Here is a 21,123-nt window from a genome sequence, read left to right as displayed (position 1 = left end):
TTTATAGCTCTTATCTAGCCAAACCTCCCTCAAACTATTACTATATAGATGACAAACTATCTTCTATTGACAATAAACAGCTCTTATTACCTTAGACATAATAAACTTGGTCAATTTTTCAATCCAACAGAAATTTCGTTTCCCTGTTAACTCCAGTGCCAGGTATTATCATAAAATAATACAGATACACACTAACAAAAAATTCACTTTAATATATTCATTATACAGACTGAATACACAACGTTGTCTATTAAAATATGTCAAAGGTATGAAAAAAACTTGTTATTGTTTTAAATTTTTCTTCAAGAGTTTGAACATGCTAGATGTAAATATGCTCACTTTTTTCCCATTGTGATGATTATTAATAATAGAGGCAGAGTAGAAACTGCATTACAATAAATAAATGAAGCATTGCATATTTTTTTACTCCCCCAGATTTCTGGGATTCATAATCCTGCTAAAAACTGATGTTTTGCTTGCTTCAAACTAGCTACAAAATTTCTGTAGAAACTTATAATAATAATTACTGCAAAATAAAAATAAATATATGTGTGCTTCATACTGCACGTATACTTGAGTTATAGGTGAAAGAGTCCTACAACAGGGACAGAGGATAATACACCTATCCATGTCAGGTTTAAATGACATCTAATAAAAATCAATAAACTTCAAAACATTCAGGAAGCAAATGATGATGCAGAACCCAAATTATACCATTTTCCACAATTCTCTGAACCAGTTGATTTTAATCAGTGAAGGTATTTTTAGAAAATTGAGCTCTTGATTTCTTGGTATTTCAGAACACAATAAAGTTAACATCAAATCAAATGAGATAAATTACAATGATGAATGTTCAAACAATATGACCTGTGCCTGACTTTCAGAAGCTGTTCGCTTGAGCAGCCTTATTTGGTCCAGTTCTGAATGCCCCATTGAATTCCGAGTTAGAGACTGCACTTGGTCAGTTATGTTGTACCTGCCAGGCTGATAAAACCCATAATACTCTATTCTCTTTTCCCCGGAGTTTTCCAGCACCCTTAGTTTCTGCCTAAACTGAATAATTTTACAGGTTAAGAACAGGATCACAGCACAAGCCAGAATGAAAAAGGCTAGTAAAATGTCAAAAGCCTGATTCAGCTTTTCAACCTGTTGTGTACAAAGTAGGGATGTTTTTAATGATACAGGAGCAGCATCTGTTGGAACTAAACCTTCTTCTACGGTTCTGTTAACAGGTATAATCTGTGCTGGTATTTGCACCGGTAATGTTGATAATACCGTAGTTGCCCGTGATGGAATTTCAGCAGCAGTTTCTTCATAGGGCAATGGGTTAGCAGATGTAGCTGTGGCTCCTTCCCAGAAAGCAACATATTCAGTTTCTGCATTGACAAACTGTTCAAATGTGTTGTGCTTGTCTCCTTTATGCCACGCCATCAGCAAAGTGGTAGTGCTGTGATGGACACCTACGGATCCTAGACTCCAGGCTGTTTCTGGGCTGGCAGTAGGGTGACTGCAGTTTGCAAACTGAGTCCACTTAATGTAATGCAAAGGTCTACCACGCATACTCAGGGGATTCTGACAATGAATTTTTACAGAAATAGGAGAGGATGCTAGCCAATTAAGTAACCCGAGCATTTTGCAGCTGCAGTTCCAAGGATTATAATTTACCTGTAGGTGAGTTAAAGACACTAAGGGCTTGAACACTTCAGGCTGTAACTCTGTAATGTTATTAAATGCTAAACTGAGTATTTTAAGTGACTGTCCCATTTTTTCAAAGGTACCATTGCCAATACTGGTTATTTTATTTCTGTCTAGCTGCAAATACATTAAATTGTTCAGTAAAGTAAAAGTACTGGAATTTATATTTTCTAAATCATTATAACTTAAGATTAACTGGCTAAGGTTGTTTAATCCAAAAAATCCATTTACAGCAATGCGTTTTAGCTTTACATTTTTTAAAGACAGATATCTAAGCTTGTTAAGTCCTTTAAATGCAAAAGGATGTATTGATCCAATGGGATTGTGAGACAAAGAAAGCCTTTCAAGCTTTTTGAGCCTTCCAATAGCATTTGATGGGACAAGTGTTAAGTTGTTACCTTCAAGGAACAAATATGCAAGGTTTTCAAGATGATGAAATGCTGAATCTGATATCCGTGAAATCTTATTATTGGCTAGGTTAAGTGTTTGGAGACTTATCATTCCCAAGAAAGTCCCACTTCCAAGGACACTGAGACGATTTCTTTGAAGTGTTAAATATTTAACAGAAAGGAGATCACTAAATAATCCTCTGGGAACAAAAGCTATTTGATTATTCTGAAGGTATAAACAATGAAGATTGGAAAGACCTTCAAAGATTCCTGGATCCAGGCGTTTAATATTATTGTTATTTAGATGCAAGTAGCACAGTTTGGGGAGTTCCACAAAAGCTTTTGGGTGTACATACGAAATACAGGAGTTATCCATGTAGAGTGCAGCAAGCTTCTGAAGGCCTCTTAGTTCATTTGGAGTGACATGCGATATATTATTCCCACTGAGGTACACAAGAATTGTCGTTTTTGGAAAGTTCCGTGGGATGCTTGAAAGCCCTAAATTACGACAGCTAACTTGTCTCCCTGTGCAGAGCTGGCAAGCAGCGGGACAGCCAAGAGCGTCCTTCTGGAGCAGCAACAAAAGAAAACAATTAAGGATATACAGGAATGCTCCGGGGCAGGGTGGAGAACTTTGCAGACCACACATATCCCTGTCTTTGGCCTTCTCACTCATCTCTGACTTTGCTAGTAGAGATAAAAAGAAGTTTATAAATATTATTAATTCAAAAATTTAAAGATTCTACGTGTACAGTCTTTAAAATAAGCATTGCTTTCAAGATAGGTATTTTACATATTCTCCTTTGATGCCAAATAAACAGTTTAAAAATAAACCTTATATTTACTAAGTTTGAACTGCAGTGAAAAAATTTTCAAACTAAATGAACAATGAAACAAATGTACTGCCAGCCTAGCCAGAAAATATTTAATTGGTTGCAGCACAAAAGCAACTAAGCTGCCAAAATAACGGCTTCTAGTAAATTCAAAATACTGCTTATTAGCTATTTTTTTGTAGCCAAGAATGACAACGAAATGCTTCAATAGCATTCAACTAGAAATACCAAATGGAAACAAGTTTCCTTTCACTGGCAGCTCATTTATAATTTGAATTTTACTTTTATAAAGCTGAGTTATGCTCAAAGTAAATAAAAACGATTCCTTACCCCAAATCTGAAGTTCATTGTTTCTGTTATTTTGCCGTTTTGCAGTTCATTGGACTAAGTTACAAGCTGACCGACGACCCTCATCTGTGAAACCTTTGTAAAGGCAGTATTGCCGTGTACTAGCGCTAACATTTTGCCACAGGATTTGCAATTGCTCGCTCAGGAAACTAAGAAAGAAGTGGTTAAAGTCAGGTTGCCATGGATACAGGAAACCCTGGGACAGGAAGCCATTTTATCTATGCTTCAGAAGTATTGTTGGAAAGGAAATCTCAATGATTTGTTTCTAGAAAACCAAGAACTATCTTAGTTTGTCACTGTTGCTGTTTTGGGGTTTTTTAAACTACTGTTTTTAACTAGGAGAGGTCAAAAGAGTTTTACCTAAGTTGGGTATAACTTTTAGAATACAGCATACCTATTTGTAACAGCACTATAGCATTATCTGTAAATCCTTCATCTTTCAGCCAGAGTCTGAAATGTTTTATTAAATCAACAGCAACACTTACACTGTTCTGTCTCTGCCTGCGGAGCCAAACTGCTGCCACCACACACACTCCAGCGGCCCAAGCAGAGAGGGAGAAGATGGAGGTCTGGAGGGCAGAGCCCTGGTGCCTCCTGCACTCCGGCAAGGCACACCCTGCCAGCAATCCCAGGGAAGCCACGAAATCTTGGAGATGAGAACTGCAGGATGTGGTACTAAACTGCTGTGTATCTGTTGTGTTTCAGACTTGATGCAGACACTTTGTTAAGTCTCATGGTCGGCCGCTTCTTTTAAAGCCAATTTATCTGCAGAGGGCTGTGTATATTCTGACAGCCACAACCTTTGGTCCACAGCTTTCGTTTCCTGCAGTGTCCCTTGTGCAGATAAACACTTATAGTGCAAACATGTGCTATAAATACACCCCTTGCTTAAGTACCAGAGATTACATCCTCAGTTTATCCATCACAGGGAGTAAATACCTGCAAAGTCCAGTCACATCATCCCAGAGGGAAAGGGGAAGTAACAAAATGAGATGGTAAATTAGAGACTAAGCCTACAAATAGCGATGTAACTACAACATCACAATTTCTACTGTAACAAGACCTTCTGCTCAGCAAAACAAAGATGACAAAGCCCATCAGAAGCCATAGCCAAGGAAGAGACACAACATCGGAAGAATCAAGTCACTTTGGCCACAATGAACTCACACAAGAAGCACGAGTTCACATAAGGGGTGAAATATCACCCAAATATCTTTACCTCTAATAATCCAAGCCAAAATGCACAAAGCACATGAACGAAGGAAGCAGAACAGACAAGGACATGCTTTTGAAAAGGTTTTCTTCCAAATTCTGGAAAAAAATCCTTACATTTCTGAAGTTTTTAAAAAAATGTTTTTGACCATAGGTAACAGGCTTTTTATGTTTGAAATCTGTAAAATATTCAATATCAAGAGAAATACTCCTTCAATTTTTCAACTTGAGCTGGCCAAAATTACCTAGAGTTTGGATGGAGGGGAATGTTTTAAAAAAAAGGACAAAAATTCTATCAGAGTCTTACAATATTTAGTCTAAAGAAAGAAATCCGGAGAACCTATCTCTTACAATATTTAAAGAAAGAAATCAGCAGGACCAGTAAAATTGTTCCATGGGCCACTTTAGACAAAGCCTGTATCAGTTACAACGCAGAATTTGAACTGCATTTGGTTCTTTTTTCTGAGACCATTAAAACAACAGGAACACTAACTGTTCTTTAGATTTAACTATTTATTTTCACATTTTAATCTTTCATGGTATTTTATGTAACTGTTGATATAAAGGCAAGTAAAATAAAATGGCATATCATTTCCTTAAAAGGAAAACACTGCACAGTTTTGAACAGTTCCCAGGATGATTAGGGAAGTATCCCAGATATGGCAGAGGCAGGGGAACAGTAAGAGTAATTGAAAAAGATTATCCAGGTCGAATAGAGTCAGATGAGGGGAAAAACAGAAACTGACCAAAAATGAAAAAATTACTTCAAACAGGAAGTTATCTCCCACCTATGCTTCACTACCTATAGCCTATCTATGCTGAAATTTAATTGGGTAAAGAAATAATTAAAAAATATTTCTTCCAAGATGTGCTGTGTGAAACCATCCCATAGGGCTAAAAGAAGCAAGTCCCAATCTAAAAAAGTTTTAAAAGACAAATGTTAATAGATTTCCCTTTTTGCAAAATGCCAAAATTAACATATTTGGAAAGACTGAAGGAATTGCTGAAGCTATATGGGATATCAGATAGCACGAAGTTTAAAGAATAGTGGCCAGTGAAATGAAAGCTGGTGCCCAGTAAGTGGCTGAATGTCTCTGTGGTCTTGTACTAAAAGGCACCTTATGAATATTCATAAAAATTTTGCTCAACCCTCGCTGACACTGCGGTTCTGAGCGCATCACTGACCCTTCCAATTCTCGGATACCATGTACAAAATGAGGAGGAAAAAATCTTAATCCAGGTCATGGCTGCTTTCATTTGCATTTGGAAATGTGGAGAAAATCCTGTCTTGCACTTTGTAAATATTGCACCTGGAGGCCTGCAGATCTGATCGGATTTTAACTTCCAAGTATTGCTTCATTAACAATACACACTGTTGAACTACCTGAAACCAGTATCTGTTAAGAAGAGGTAAAATAACTTGCCACATAACTGATACCATTTTGGGGAAACTGTAAAAAAAAAGACTGGGATACACATATAACTTGGATCAGCATTTCTCAAACTGGCTTGTACTTCAACAATAAAATTAATTGCTAGTTGAAAACTGTAAGGTAAACCCCAACTATTTCTTTTGAACAAGCTTAGGCAGCTCCAACAATAGTATATTTTATTCACTGCAAATTTTGTTTTCCAGTGATAGAAATAACAGGTTTATATTTGAATACATCTTCACACGGCAACAGAGAAAATGTCTGAATACTGAAGTGAATTTTATCTTAATATGCTAACATTGATGAACTTACTAATGTCACTTTTTTTAACATATTAAAATCTAGTTCAGCAGTGACTGCTTGTCGATAAAAGCATGAAGGCTGAGCAACAGCAATTTGTCAAACTGTGCACAAAATGACAGGTCAAAGTAACTGAAAGAACATACAAGCAATGCACCCAGTGCAGCCTTTCCAAACCACCTCTATTTTGTCACTGATCCATGTTAGACTAAGGTCAATGTAATTCAGGTTATGAATGTCAGCTGGCACAAAACAGTCATTCAACTTCAATTCATGTATAGTAGAAAAACATTCAACAAGTTCAAAACCAGGTTCTAAAGTTATCCACCTTTAAAATGTGTTAAAGCAAATTTTTGAAGAGTGTTTTCATTCTAATAATCACTACAAAATTATGTTAAAGCTCCAAAAACAAAGGAAAATAAATTTTTAGCACTGTACTTATTCTTTTGAGCATGTAAGAGTGAAACTATCTGTTGCTCTCCCACTGTGTATTCAGCAAGTACCTTCTCTTGCAGGTCTTCCTTCTGCTTGTTCTCCACAGGTAGGCTATGATACAGCTTTCTTGTTTTATTTTCAAATACCTACCACCTTCTGCCCACATCATTCTCCAGATATGACCACATGTCAACGTAATTCATCTACTAACCTACTGCTTGTGTAGCATACTATCCTGGTTTCAGCAGGGATAGAGTTAATTTTCTTCACAGAAGCTAGTGTGAGGCTACGTTTTGGATTTGGGATGAGAAAATGTTGATAACGTGCTGATGTTTTGAGTTGTTGCTAAGTAGTCAAGGACAGTCCAGCTTCTTGTGCTGGGCTGCCAGAGAGCAGGCTGGGGGTGCACAGGAAGCTGGGAGGGGGCACAGCCAGGACAGCTGACCCAGGCTGGCCAAAGAGATATTCCATACCATATGACATGATGCTCAGTATATAAAGCTGGGACGAAGAAGAAGGAAAGGGTGGAGGGATGTTCAGAGTGATGGCATCTGTCTTCTCAAGAAACCATTACGCACGATGGAGCCCTGCTTTCCTGGAGATGGCTGAACACCTGCCTGCCCATGGGGAGTGGTGAATGGATTCCTTGTTTTGCTCTGCTTGTGTGCGCGGCTTTTGCTTTACCTGTTAAACTGCCTTTACCTCAAACCATGAGTTTCCTCACTTTTATTCTTCAGATTCTCTCCTCCAGTTGAAAAGTTCTCCTTTCTCTCCAGAGAAAGGAGAATTCTCCCCACCAGCTGAAAGTCCCACTGTGAGGGAGCAAGCCAACAGCTGCGTGGGGATTAGTTGCCATCTGGGGCTAAACCACAACACAAACAAAGCAACATTTAAACTCATTTCACCTACCTGCATCCGGCAACACCTGCTGTGGACACCTTATTAATGTTAACTTATTAGACCTCAAAACCCTTTTTTGTTTTTCTCATCATCCAGATTATCTCAAAATTTCTGATTATCGCAAATACTGCAGATTCCTCTTAGCATTTTGTATTCCTGCCTAAGTAAAAATCTTGATTTCCTGCTTCAGTCACTGAAAATTTCTGTTCCACGGGGTGCTATTCCACTCTCATAATAGCACTAGTTACAAAGGGGAGACACGGGCACAGAAATTGTAATACCAAATTAATAACCCACCAAAAATATTCCTGTTTAATAAAACCACAGTACTAAACATTTGTATACGTAAACATACATCACAAAATCCATTTCAAAATTATGAAGCTGTCTTTGTAACTTATTTTCCTTTTTAGCCTTAGCACTTACCATTGTTGATTAATTTATCAAACAGGTTTTACAACATGCTGAGAAACAGTAAGAAGTGAAAACTATAGAATTCTTTTTCCCCATTGAGAGTAAGAAAATAAGTTTCTCTTCTATAAATCTTATTTGGCTTTAGACTCTAGTAAAATAATATGACAGAAAGCTCTTATGAAACTAAGAGCTCACTTTGAGAAACTGTTAAATTTCTCACCTAGTAGTGAATAATTATTGCACCAATGAACTGCATTTGTCATGCAAATTGACAAAAAAAATAAAGTCTACTATGGAGTGAGCAGTAGATCTGTGAACAAAACAGTAACATAAAAAAAAGGTTGCCCATCAATGAAATCCACAGATGTGATATGGATTACTCTATAGCTTTAGCCTTTACTATTCCCTGCAATGCTTAGTAAACTTTGTTCAAACCATAAAAGCAGTAAGAACTTTACTCAATATGAATGCAATTCAAACCAAAAGGCTTAAAGAACTCAAAACAAACTAATTACCCAAATTTCAACCAGAATAACTAATTCACCTTCTAGAAATTGATTCAAAACTAAATCGAATTGTACAGCTTTCAGCAGCACACTGCCTGCTATTTGAGGAGGCAGGATGGACATGCACTCGGCATTAGCAACTGATAGCTTCTAAAAATTTTACAAAAAGAGAAACAAACAATTAGTGCATTTCCTGAAAACTACTACAGAGAATACCCACACACAAAATACAAATGCTACTTCTTCCTTTCAAATACAAATATTCTTTACACTAGGCATTTCCTTAATATCAAAACCTGATATTGTTGTTTTAAACCCTCACTTTCTCATTGAACTGTTTGAATATGAAATGTTGATTTTTAAGACTACTTATTTGCAGAAGTTCTTGTAGTGATATGGGTTGTGTCGTTAACCACTTCTCGTATCTTATCATAATAGTCTGGCACTGATAAGAAGAGTCACCATACAGCTCAGCTACTCTCAGGCAGTCTGAAATTCACAGAGTATAGGGAAGAGAGATAAGCAGGTGTACCAAAACAGCTCATAATAAATTGTGGTGAAAAACCAGCTACAAATCTGTATTAATTTTTTTTTTAAAAGTTTGTTACAATCTTGTGATTTTTACACATTTTTAATAACATGCTATACATTAGTCACTGCTTATGCAATAACTAATTTGCAAACGTGTAAACTGCACATTACAAAGGACAAAGATAAAAGGTTTGAAGAAAGCTATCTAGTCTATTATCATCTTTTGCAATAAATTCGATTTAATTGAATTAAACCATTCAAATTTAGGATAGAATATATTTGAAAGAGTTTTAGGAAAGACTTCTGAAATTCTTTACATAGGCCACAAACAAACGCTAGATATCATCAGCAATCAGTGCTTTATGACTGCAGTTTGTTTTCTGCAGCAGTTCAGCTGTTTTTAGTTACATAATCCCTTGCCATCACTTGGTACATTTTCCCTTGTAAACAAGCCTTATGGGTCTTAGGGAAAATGATAACTTGTTCCTGAGCAGTCCACACTAACAATCAGGTGTAGGAGAAAAATTAATGGAGATTATGAACAGGGAAAGTTCAAAGAGTGCATCGTCTTGCCAATACTATGATGTGACATAAAATTAGGGAAGTCACAGTACTATATGCTATATCACAGAATCATTAAGGTTTGAAAAGACCTTTAAGATCAGCAAGTCCAACCAAAAATATGACGTAGACTGATCTATTCTTTGATATTCAGACTAGACCAAAGCCACATTTTTCACTCACACCATTAAAACTCCACTTATACCTGGCAGGCAAACTAAACAAATCCATGGCCAAACATGGATGACAACTGCAGAATCATAACTTAAAAAGCTCCTTTTAATACTAATAGTCTATTAGATACATAGGTGAGCACATGTAGAGGAATACAAAAAGGAGAGGAGGGGTGAAAGATAGGAAAATGGCTTCAGAGTATCATACCTATCAAGAAAGAAGGATGTACAAGTTAGTTATGTAACAAATTCTGACTTGACAAATGAGGACATAACTACCCTGAAGGAGAACATGACATTTTATTAGGCACTTTCTCATCATTTCCTAGCGTTACATATAGACAACTTCTTGAGAGGAAAATTAAATTTCCAACAAAGTTAAAGTTAACAAATGACAGAGGAAAAACTTCTGTAATAACCTAAGGAAGATTTATAATTGCATACTGTAAGTACTTACACTCACAGAATGCCAATTATCTAATTGGCAGAACTCATACTGGCTGACATATCAGATTTGATACACAGTGAGAAAAAGCAGATATTGATTTACATAATGATTAGAAATGTGCAGAGCAACCTGGAGAAACTCTTAGGCTGTTAACCTTTTCCCAACAAAAGATTTTCCAGACAAATACATTTGACTCAAAGACGAAAAATTAACACTGGCTTCTGGAAACAGAACTCATGTACCACAAATTAAAAAGGAAAAAGACAAGATCAAGTAAAATGCTTCGTATTTCCAGCTCAGTAGAGCTTCCTCTACTTTCACAGAATCGTTAAGGTTGGAAAAGACCTTTAAGGTCATCAAGTCCAACCATCAACCCAACACCACCAAGCCCACTAAACCATATCCTGAAGTGCCACATCCACACGTTTTTTTAATACTTCCAGTGACAATGACTCCACCACCTCCCTAAGCAGCCTGTTCCAATGATTGGCCACTCTCTCCATAAAAAAACTTCTCTTAATATCTAGTCTAAAACTCCCCTGGTGCAACTTGATGCCATTTCCTCTTGTTCTATCGCTAGTTACTTGGGAGAAGAGACCAACACCCACCTCGCCACAACCCCCTTTCAGGTAGTTGTAGGGAGCGATAAGGTCTCCCCTCAGCCTCCTCTTCTCCAGACTGAACAAACCCAGTTCCCTCAGCTGCTCCTCGTACGACTTGGTCTCCAGACCCCTCACCAGCTTCGTTGTCCTTCTCTGGACACACTCCAGCACCTCAGCATCCTTCTTGTAGCGAGGGGCCCAAAACTGAACACAGGATTCGAGGTGTGGCCTCAATAGTGCCGAGTACAGGGACACAATCACTTCCCTACTCCTGCTGGCCACACTACTTCTGATACAAGCCAGGATGCTGCTGGCCTTCTTGGCCACCTGGGCACACTGCTGGCTCATATTCAGCCGGCTGTCGACCAGCACTCCAAGCTCCTTTTCCACCGGGCAGTTCTCCAGTCAAGCCTCCCCAAACCTGTAGCTTTGCATGGGGTTGTTGAGACCCAAGTGCAGCACACGGCACTTGGCTTTATGAAACCTCATACAATTGACCTCAGTCCACTGATCCAGCCTGTCCAGATCCCTCTACAGAGCCCTCCTACCCTCCAGTAGATCAACACTCCCACCCAACTTGGTGTCATCTGCAAACTTACTGAGGGAGCGCTCCATCCCCTCATCCAGGTCATTGATAAAGATACTGAACAAGACCAGCCCAAAAATTGAGCCCTGAGGAACACCACTTGTAACTGGCCACCAACTGGATTTAGCTCCGTTCACCACTACTCTCTGGGCTCGGCCATCCAGCCAGTTCTTCACCCAGTGAAGAAGTACATCTGTCTGAGCCACCAGCCACCAGTTTCTCTAGGAGAATGCTGTGGGAGACACTGTCAAAGGCTTTATTAAAGTCCAGGTAGACACCATCCACAGCTTTTCCCTCATCCACTAGGCGGGTCACCTGGTCATAGAAGGAGATCAGGTTGGTCAAGCAGGACCTGCCTTTCATGAACCCATGCTGGCTGGGCCTGATCCCTTGGTTGTCCTGCACATGCCCTGTGAGCACCCTCAAGATGAACCACTCCATAATCTTCCCCCATACAGAGGTCACCACTTCGGAGCAGTACCACTCTACACTGATACATCCACCAAGAATGAATGTATCCTCAAGCACCAAAAGTAGTGGACTGTTTTGAAAAGCACTTACTTTGAATTAAAGCAAATTTGGCAATCCTTCCATTCAAGAATGATAGACATAGCATTAATAACGCTTACGAGCAAGAGGAGAGTGCTTAGCTTTCAACATGGTGCTTAGGTACCACTCCAACCGGAGCTAGTCATTGACACAGTATCTTTCCAAATTCATTCAAAGAATGCTGAAGATGTGTATCTCAAAATGTAGCACCTGAGGTAGCAGTGGGGACCTGCATCCTTTCCATAATGGCCTAAAGTTAGGCTGCTGCTCCTGACCATGTTCACTGGGCACTATTTTGAGGACCAAGAGCACATCTAATAAAACCCAACTACATCTACTGCAGTGTACTGGAAGAGTACTCTTGAAGCTATAGGTTCAAGCCATTAAGATAGTAGATAAACTGGAATATGACTGAAGTAAACCAGGAAATTATGATATTTGTAAATGTACTCATCCAGGTTGCTGTCACCTCTCATGTCTCACACCCTAGCTCAGATATGATTCTCCTCCACCAAACATCAAATTCTTTCATGTTTTTCAAAAAACTTTCACTGTTCTAGCTATTGTGTGTCTATGCATAATTCCATTGTGTGCTGAACATGGAGATGCCATTATTCCATAAGTGTATCCTTACTGTCTAAATCTTGCTTCTGGACCCTACTGTTACATACATCAGTTTAAAGACAAAGATCTTTAATTTCTTCTATGAAGTACTGACAGCTTTTAATAAATGAATGAAAATGTATGTGGATAGATATGAGTGGCAAACAGGCAGTAAGAATACAAAATGTGGAAAATACAGATGCATGTATCAGACAAAAAATTCTAACATTGAATGGGCAGACTAAGCTAGAAAATGCAGATAATTAGGTAGTATTTAGTTTATGCAAAAATCCCAACTAATACCAGGAAATTACTGCTAAGTGAAAAGGTGCCGTAACATACTAATCAGGAAAGAATCAGTTATTGTTCTTTTTTTAATACCAACTTTTAAAGACTTACACAATGTGCAGCTGTGTGTAGGAAGATAAACAGGATGCTGGATCAAAACACTATACGCATACATGATAAAATGCAATGGTACTGTAGGTACTAAAGACATGTCATTGCATGTATCCCTGGATGATAATGATTAGACAAGAAGGCTATAGTTTGGCTAATAAACTGTCCCTTTATAACCTTGCTTAGTCCAACTAATTGGCCCGAGAACCACTGTGAACTACAACTACTCTGCAGTAATTCCCATCTTACCTGCTCTAATATCCTTCACTCGTGAAGCTTTCAAAGGTACTATATTTGAAATGGGAAATTATTTTCACCATACTGGTTTTAAATGAATAATGATGGAAGCTTTAGCTTCTCCTAAAAAGTAGGAAGTCCCAAGTCCACACATGTATAGTTATAAACACAGCCACTAACTAGAAAAAGTACCTAAAGGCAATTAAATAATACTGTGGAGTTTAAAGGGAGAATAAAAAAGGTCACTCAGTATTTTCCCCAACATTTTACCCATAAAACAACTCCAAGGGAAGAATAAGACTACACATTATCTTCATTTCCCCCCGGTAATTTTGCCTATTCCCCTCTTTCCCTTCTAAAATTACCTGATGCTCTTGGGACATCTCCAGCTATAGGCTATAGGAAGCAACTGGCAAAAAGACCAAAATCCTCAGGAAATGCTAGTCACAGAACAGTCACTGTTTTCCCTATAGCAGAACCTTGAAAATCTGAGCTTGCTACTGGTACCACCCCTGACCATGATACAGGAGCAAGCTGAGGGTAGAACCTCACCTTCAGCTTGGCCTTCCCAAGCAAGCCTTTCTCATGGTCATCCTCGGGAGACAAAATTCTGTTCTATCTCTGCAGCTGAGAAATCTTGAATTGGCTTTGGAAGTCCAAAATTACTTAAGCTTGTCTTGAATACGTTGTTTATATGAATCCAAATAGTTTGTTTAAATACTGTATTAAATGTAAAACATTTTTGCTTAAACTTTGCAAATGCGCTTGCACAAGAAGCCTGCTTTTGAAAAATTTTATTTTTAACACATTTCAGATGTGAGGTGCTGCAAGCATATGTCACATAATCCCTATGAAACGGCAAAACCAGAGTGACTCACGTTGTTTGGTAGTAGAAGGAACTATCACTTGACAGAATCAATTTCACACATTCCGTCTGAAGGTATGTTTGGCCCTGGCAGGCTCCCAGTTGTATAGTAAAATTTTCGTAGCTTTGATATAAATATGTCCACTAAAGAGAGGCTTTTTATTTCAGAAGCACCTTTCTTAAGTGATTTGTGTATCTGAAAAACAAAGCTGTCATTTTCAGAAGGTTTTATTACGTTAAGGACTGCCAGAAATAATTGGCTCTTACAGAAGGAAATTTAGAGCAGCTGAAGGTAGTTCAAAATAAGTTATCTAAAGCAATTTCTTTTTTCCTTCCTCACTTTAAAAGAAACTTCACAGGAAGACAGACATGTAGTTCAGCACCTTAAATTTTAGATAACGCCTCTTCAAGAAATTTTTGAATATATTCACAAGTATTACAACATTGTTGCATTTACTGAAAAAAAAACCCCAAAAGCTTTCTCATAAAGCATCTGCTTCGTTCACCTTTGGCTAGATGTTTGTCCTGATGATCTGGGACAAAAACGGAAAGCTTCTGTGCACATTAAAAGCCTCTTTAAGCTTCACATGTAAGAGTTCCCTGATTTTTTAGATAATGACTACATATTCTACAGCTTTACAGATACCAACATAGCTTTAGGATTTGTGAGCAACATCTAAATTCCCACTAGACAAGACTTTACAGGAAATACAGCAGCCTAGATGTCAACTCAGGCAGTCCTGTCTTCCTGACTTTCAAACAGACTAGAATAATCTGAAGCTAAGTATGGACTGAATTCTCACCTAAACATGTGTTATACATGAACTTCAGTAGTGACAATTTAGACGTCAGTGTAACACTATTCAGCCCTTTCATTAAAAACTTCCCTTTTGTATGTATATTCAGCAATGACGGTGGCTAGACAAAGGACAATAATAAAAGCTGCTTACTATAGAAACTCACAATGCAGAAACTGTTTCACAGTATTTCAGAGCAACTCTTTTTTAATGTCATAAAGGGGAAAACCAGGATGAAAGTTCAGATGTACCGACAACAGGAAAAAAAACCTGATAAATGATGTTCCCTGGAAGAGAAACCAAAATACTAACAAGCCAACTAAAGCAACTACTTAATCTAGATGAGAGAAGCAGCTAGTTAAATATTACTATGAGAATGGACAATAAAATATGCAGTGCTTTTTTCTCACTTTTACTAAATGGCATTTTCCATGAAATAGAAGAAAGGTTATTAAACTCCTATGAAACCAAATAAAAAGTTAATATAACACAGCATGAAAATTCTACCTTTTTAAGTTTCTCTTGGCAAAAAAAAAAGCAATAAAACTACTTATTTGAATACCTTAAAAACCATCCTAAGGGCCTTTGAAGCATTCTTATTTGTACATTTGCTTACCTATTCAATGATGGTAGAAGTGAAAGCAATGCCAAAGCAGAAAGTTTTCTTCTTTCTGGTTGAGTGATGTTATCCATCCGATCAACCCACATTTCAATCATATTACCAAGAATTTGGTCCAACTGCAATGGGAAACAGAATGTTCCTTTTCATTTATGGAGTACGTCAGCATATTTAGAAAATCATTTATCTTAATTTTTCTACCAACTGCATACACTATTCAGTCTGGGAAAGACACCAGACAGTTATGTATACCTGTTGCTTGCTACTACTGTCAGGTATTTTTTAAAATTTCTGACAGTGCTTCCAGGCCCTGAACCCCTTCACCATTAATCATAACCTAAAAATTAGAAATGCATTTAGTTCATAGACAGAGCACTGATTCAGAACAGTGAATTACTCAGTCTTCCTATAACAGTCTAATACATAAAGCATGTGAATTTACTCTGTTTTACTTCACTAGTAACAAATAAAAAAGTATTTACCTGTTTGAAAACTACCTAATAATAAGAAAATCACTAAATTTCACTTAAAGACTAGTAGAACACTTGTAGCAAAAGAACCCCAGTAAACTCAACAGTGGAATCTGAGCACACTGAACCCGATATTCCTAGAAACTCACCAGAGAATGATTAGACCATTACCCCTGGTGCAAGACCCATCAAGGTAGCACAAGGAAAGAAACTCACCCTGAAATACCCTGCAAACTAAGCCATATAAACCCTTTTATTGTGGGATGCAGCAGGAAAAGAATTTAGAGATTGTATAAAACCTTTAATGAGATGTTTTAGGGTAATTGTGGGAACATATAAAACTTGTTTCAGGATGTTCAGGGGAAGGACCAAAGGAGGGGAAAGGGCCCCTTTCCAAGGTGGACTGGTGATGAACAACCATGGAAAACAGAGGGAAAAGTTATCTCAGGTCAAAAAGATGCGACATGTCCACATGCAAACCAGCTAAAATACCAAGAAAAAAATCCTTACCTCCTGACCCAATTCACATGCCATCTGGGTCAAAAGTAATGAAAAAAAACTTGCATTTTGTAGCAGAACTCTACCCATGATCCCCAGATAAGTAGACATCACCACTGGGTACCTCTGAAACAAAAGTAAACCAAAACAAAGGGGGCTTAGTTCAATTAAGAGAAAAATACTTAACATACAGAGCAGCAATACATGGGAAATACTTGCATTCATCCTATATGTATTTTATTAAATTTGAAATTATAAATTGCAATTTAAAAGCCTTCAAGAACAAAAGACTGAGCAAGCAATCATTACCAGAGTTTCTCCATTCTTACAATTGTAAAACTACGGCAATCTCAAAGTCCGTTTCCTCCAAACAGCCAAGACAACTTTCAAGGTGGTTCTACTTTAAATAAAAAACCTGCACCTTAAGGAACAGTATATTGTACTGTTAAAAAAATTACTTCCAAAGTTTATTATGGTTTAAATTACTGTTTACACTTTTACTAACATTAGAAAGTGCTTAGTATCCAAACAATTCCTCATCCACTCAACAGTCCACCCATCGGTACCATGGCGGACTACCACCATGACATTCCCTTGTCCTCAGAGGTGGTGACTCCACCGAGTGGCCTTCTATGATGGAGTGACCACAGCACTGGACAAGGGAAGAGGTACAGATGTCATCTCTCTGGGTTTCTGTAAGGCCTTTGACACGGTCCCCCACAACATCCTTCTCTCCACATTGGAGGGAGATGGATTGAGGGGTGGACTGTTGACTGGATGAGAAATTGGTTGCATGGTCGCATCTAGAGGGAAGCTGTCAATGGCTCAATGTCCAGATGAGTGGTGTCCCTCAGGGGTCCATATTGGGACCAGTACTCTTTAACATCATCATCAGTGACAGAGACAGTGGGATAGAATGCACCTTCAGCAAGTTTGCAGATGACACCAAGCTGTCTGGTTGACAGGCCTGAGGGACGGGATGCCATCCAGAGGGACCTGGACAAGATCAAGGAATGGGCCCATGTGAACCTCATGAGGTTCAACAAGGCCAAGTGCAGGGTCCTGCACCTGGGTTGGGGCAACCCCAGTATCAGTACAGACTAGGAGATGAAGGGATTGAAAGCAGCCCTGCCAAGAAGGACTTCGGGGTACTGGTGGATGAAGAGCTGGACACAAGCTGGCAATGTGTGCTCACAGCCCAGAGGCCAACCATATCCTGAGCTGCATCCAGAGCAGCGTGGCCAGCAGGCTGAGAGGCCAGCAGAGGGCCAGCCATGCCTCTCTGCTCTGTTGAGTCCCCATCTGGAGTCCTGTGTCCAGCTCTGGAGAGCTGTCCAACCACTGTCCAGTTCCTCAGCACAGGAGCAACACGGACCTGTTGGAGTAGGTCCAGAGAAGGCTCACAAAAATGGTCAGAGGGGTGGAATAGCTCTCCTGTGAGGACAGGCTGAGAGAGTTGGGGTTGTTCAGCCTGGAGAAAAGAAGGCTCTGAGGAGACCTTCTTGCGGCCTTTCAGTACTTAAAGGGGGCTTCAAAGAAAGATGGGGACAGACTTTTTAGCAGCTGCGATAGGACAAGGGGTAATAGTTTTAAACTAAAAGAGGGTAGATTCAGTTTAGATATAAGGAAGAAATTTTTCACACTGAGGGAGGTGAAACAGGTTGCCCAGAGAGGTGCTTGTTCACCAGGAAGGGGCATCTTTCAAGATGAGGTTGGACAGGGCTCTGAGCAACCTGATCTAGTTGGGGATGTCTCTTCTCATTGCAGCGTGGTTCGACCAGATGACCTTAAAAAGTCCATTTCAACCCAAGGATTCGATCATTCTATGATTCTATTTCTGAAGCTGTCATTACTCATTTCACTGAGAGAAGCTGTAATACTTGAAAATTATTTATTGGCAAGTGTATCTCAAAATTAACTGGATACAGTAACAAGCTCACCAGTTTATTATCTTTTCTTATTACTTTTAATTTCAAAAGAAGCTACAGATTTCTTTGTATTAAATTCAGCATCTACTAATATAACAGAAAATATTTTGTAGAATTTCCTTCTTAAAAAACAACATGCCAACATTTACCTTTAAACATTAACCCAGTTTAATACCTTTTTGAATGGGGAGTAATGAATTTATTACAGCCTTAAATCAGAAGACATTTTAATAATCCACTCTCCAGTTTTGTGTCTTCTTAAACTGAAAACTGTTCAAGCTGTTTTTTTGTGTTCTGTACCGCAAGAAGTGTACTGCTTAGTAGTATTACTTGGCTTAATCCTGGAAATATCTTATTTAACTCAGTAATAATAGGAGACAAATATTGAAACCTGAAAGTCTTCAGCTCTGAAAAAAGCAAAAGGTTTTGATCAAAAAAGTCAAAAGCAGAGAATTCCACCTACTAATTCCACTGATTAAAATATTTTTCTCCTGCTACTACTGCAAGGTTCAGCACAATTAAAGCATATTGGATTTCACTCCTTTATATCCAACATGGAAATTCATTGAAGGCATAGAGAGAGAGAAAAGGAACAACTTAAGACATCTAGTCAAGCAAAATCTTAAAGCCTCTTCTATCTCACACAAAGCATTCTCACATCCTTCAGATCTACGGGATCCTGTATCCTTCTTCTGGCAGGCTAAGGGCAGTAGCTTAAAGGAAAGGAGCAAATGGAGGCACGTCTGTTCTTGGGGCAGCAGGCAAATGCCCTCCTTCCCCACCCTGCTTCCCCAGGTGCCTCTGTACAACAGGTATGAGTCTCTGGTTGTGGAAGGCCAACCCACGGAGGATATCAACAATGGTCCAGCTACACGTGTTGCCAAGGTCAGAAAGGCCTACCCCCCACATCATGACCACACCCACTGTGAAGAAGGAAGAGATGAGATGAGTTACAGTTGTATGTGACTCCCTTCTGAGAGGAAATGAAAGTCCAATATGACGGACAGACCCTCCTCTTAGGGCAGTCTGCTGCCCCCCTGGGGCCCAGGTTAAGGACATCACTGGGTAACTCCCTAGCCTGGTGCAGCCTTCAGACTATTACCCACTACTGCTCTTCTATGTGGATGGTGATGAAGCTGCAACACATAGTTCAAGGGCAATCAAGGGAGACTTCAGGGCCTTGGGACTGTTCATAAGGGAATCACAGAATCATTAAAGTTGGAAAAGACCTTTAAGATCATCAAATCCAACCATCAACCCAACACCACCACGAGCACTAAACCATGTCCTGAAGTGACATGTCTACACTTTTTTTGAATACTTCCAGTGACAATGACTCCCTGAATAGCCTGTTCCAATCCTTGACCACTCTACAAACTTCTCCTAATATCTAGTCTAAACCTCCGCTGGTGCAACTTGAGGCCATTTCCTCTCGTTCTATCGCTAGTTACTTGGGAGAAGAGACCAACACCCACCTCGCCACAACCCCCTTTCAGGTAGTTGTAGAGAGCGATGAGGTCTCCCTTCAGCCCCCTCTTCTCCAGACTAAACAACCCCAGTTCCCTCAGCTGCTCCTCGTACGACTTGGTCTCCAAACCCCTCACCAGCTTCGTTGCCCTTCTCTGGACACACTCCAGCACCTCAGCATCCTTCTTGTAGTGGGAGGCCCAAAACTGAACACAGGATTCGAGGTGTGGCCTCAACAGTGCCGAGTACAGGGACACAATCACTTCCCTACTCCTGCTGGCCACACTACTTCTGACACAGGCCAGGATGCTGCTGACCTTCTTGGCCACCTGGGCACACTGCTGGCTCATATTCAGCCGGCTGTTAACCAGCACTCCCAGGTCCTTTTCCACCGGGTAGGTCTCCAGTCAAGCCTCCCCAAACCTGTAGCTTTGCATGGGGTTGTTGAGACCCAAGTGCAGCACACGGCACTTGGCTTTATGAAACCTCATACAATTGACCTCAGCCCATTGATCCAGCCTGTCCAAATCCCTCTGCAGAGCCCTCCTACCCTCCAGTAGATCAACACTCCCACCCAACTTGGTGTCATCTGCAAACTTACTGAGGGAGCGCTCGATCCCCTCATCCAGGTCATTGATAAAGATACTGAACAAGACCAGCCCAAAAATTGAGCCCTGAGGAACACCACTTGTAACTGGCCACCAACTGGATTTAGCTCCGTTCACCACTACTCTCTAGGCTCGGCCATCCAGCCAGTCTTCACTCAGTGAAGAGCACACCTGTCTAAGCCACAAGCCACCAGTTTCTCCAGGAGAATGCTGTGGGAGACACTGTCAAAGGCTTTATTAAAGTCCAGGTAGACACCATGCACAGCTTTTCCCTCATCCACTAGGCGGGTCACCTGGTCATAGAAGGAGATCAGGTTGGTCAAGTAGGACCTGCCATTCATGAATCCATGCTGGCTGGGCCTAATCCCTTGGTTGTCCTGCACATGCCCTGTGAGCACACTCAAGATGAATCTCTCCATAATCTTCCCAGTACAGAGGTCAGGGCTGTTCCCTGGATCCTCCTTCCAGCTCTTCTTGTCGATGGGCATCACACTGGCAAACCCCCAGTCATCTGGGACCTCCCTTGTTAACCAGGACTGCTGATAAACAATGGACAGTGGCTTGGAAACCTGCTCCACCAGCTCCCTCAGTACTCTTGGGTGGATCCCATCAGGACCCGTAGACTTGTGGGTATCCAGGTGGCTTAACAGGTTCTTAACTGCTTCCTCCTGAATTACGGGGAGTTTATTCTGCTCTTCATCCCTGTCTTCCAGCTCA

General features: G+C 39.8%; 2 protein-coding genes across 2 annotated transcripts in view; both read right to left on the bottom strand.

The window, feature by feature from the left end:
• The window catches only part of IPO11 (importin 11), a gene marked incomplete at both ends in the record, with an annotated part of 102,462 nt that overhangs the window by 19,017 nt on the left and 62,322 nt on the right, over window positions 1–21,123 (bottom strand). The window contains 2 exons of the mRNA XM_082013205.1: window positions 15,433–15,554; window positions 16,416–16,529. Coding sequence (XP_081869331.1) covers window positions 15,433–15,554; window positions 16,416–16,529 — 236 coding nt within the window. The remainder of the gene's footprint in view (window positions 1–15,432; window positions 15,555–16,415; window positions 16,530–21,123) is intronic.
• LRRC70 (leucine rich repeat containing 70) lies at window positions 838–2,760 on the bottom strand (the record flags this gene model as incomplete). Its single annotated transcript, XM_082012989.1, has 1 exon — window positions 838–2,760. The coding sequence occupies one exon, from the start codon at window positions 2,758–2,760 to the stop codon at window positions 838–840; it is 1,923 nt and encodes a 640-aa protein (XP_081869115.1).

This window comes from Phaethon aethereus, assembly GCF_964289735.1.
Source record: "Phaethon aethereus genome assembly, chromosome: Z".
Classification (NCBI taxonomy): domain Eukaryota; kingdom Metazoa; phylum Chordata; class Aves; order Phaethontiformes; family Phaethontidae; genus Phaethon; species Phaethon aethereus.
The sequence above is the reverse complement of the archived record's forward strand: the minus strand, read 5'-3'. Positions and strand labels throughout refer to the sequence as shown.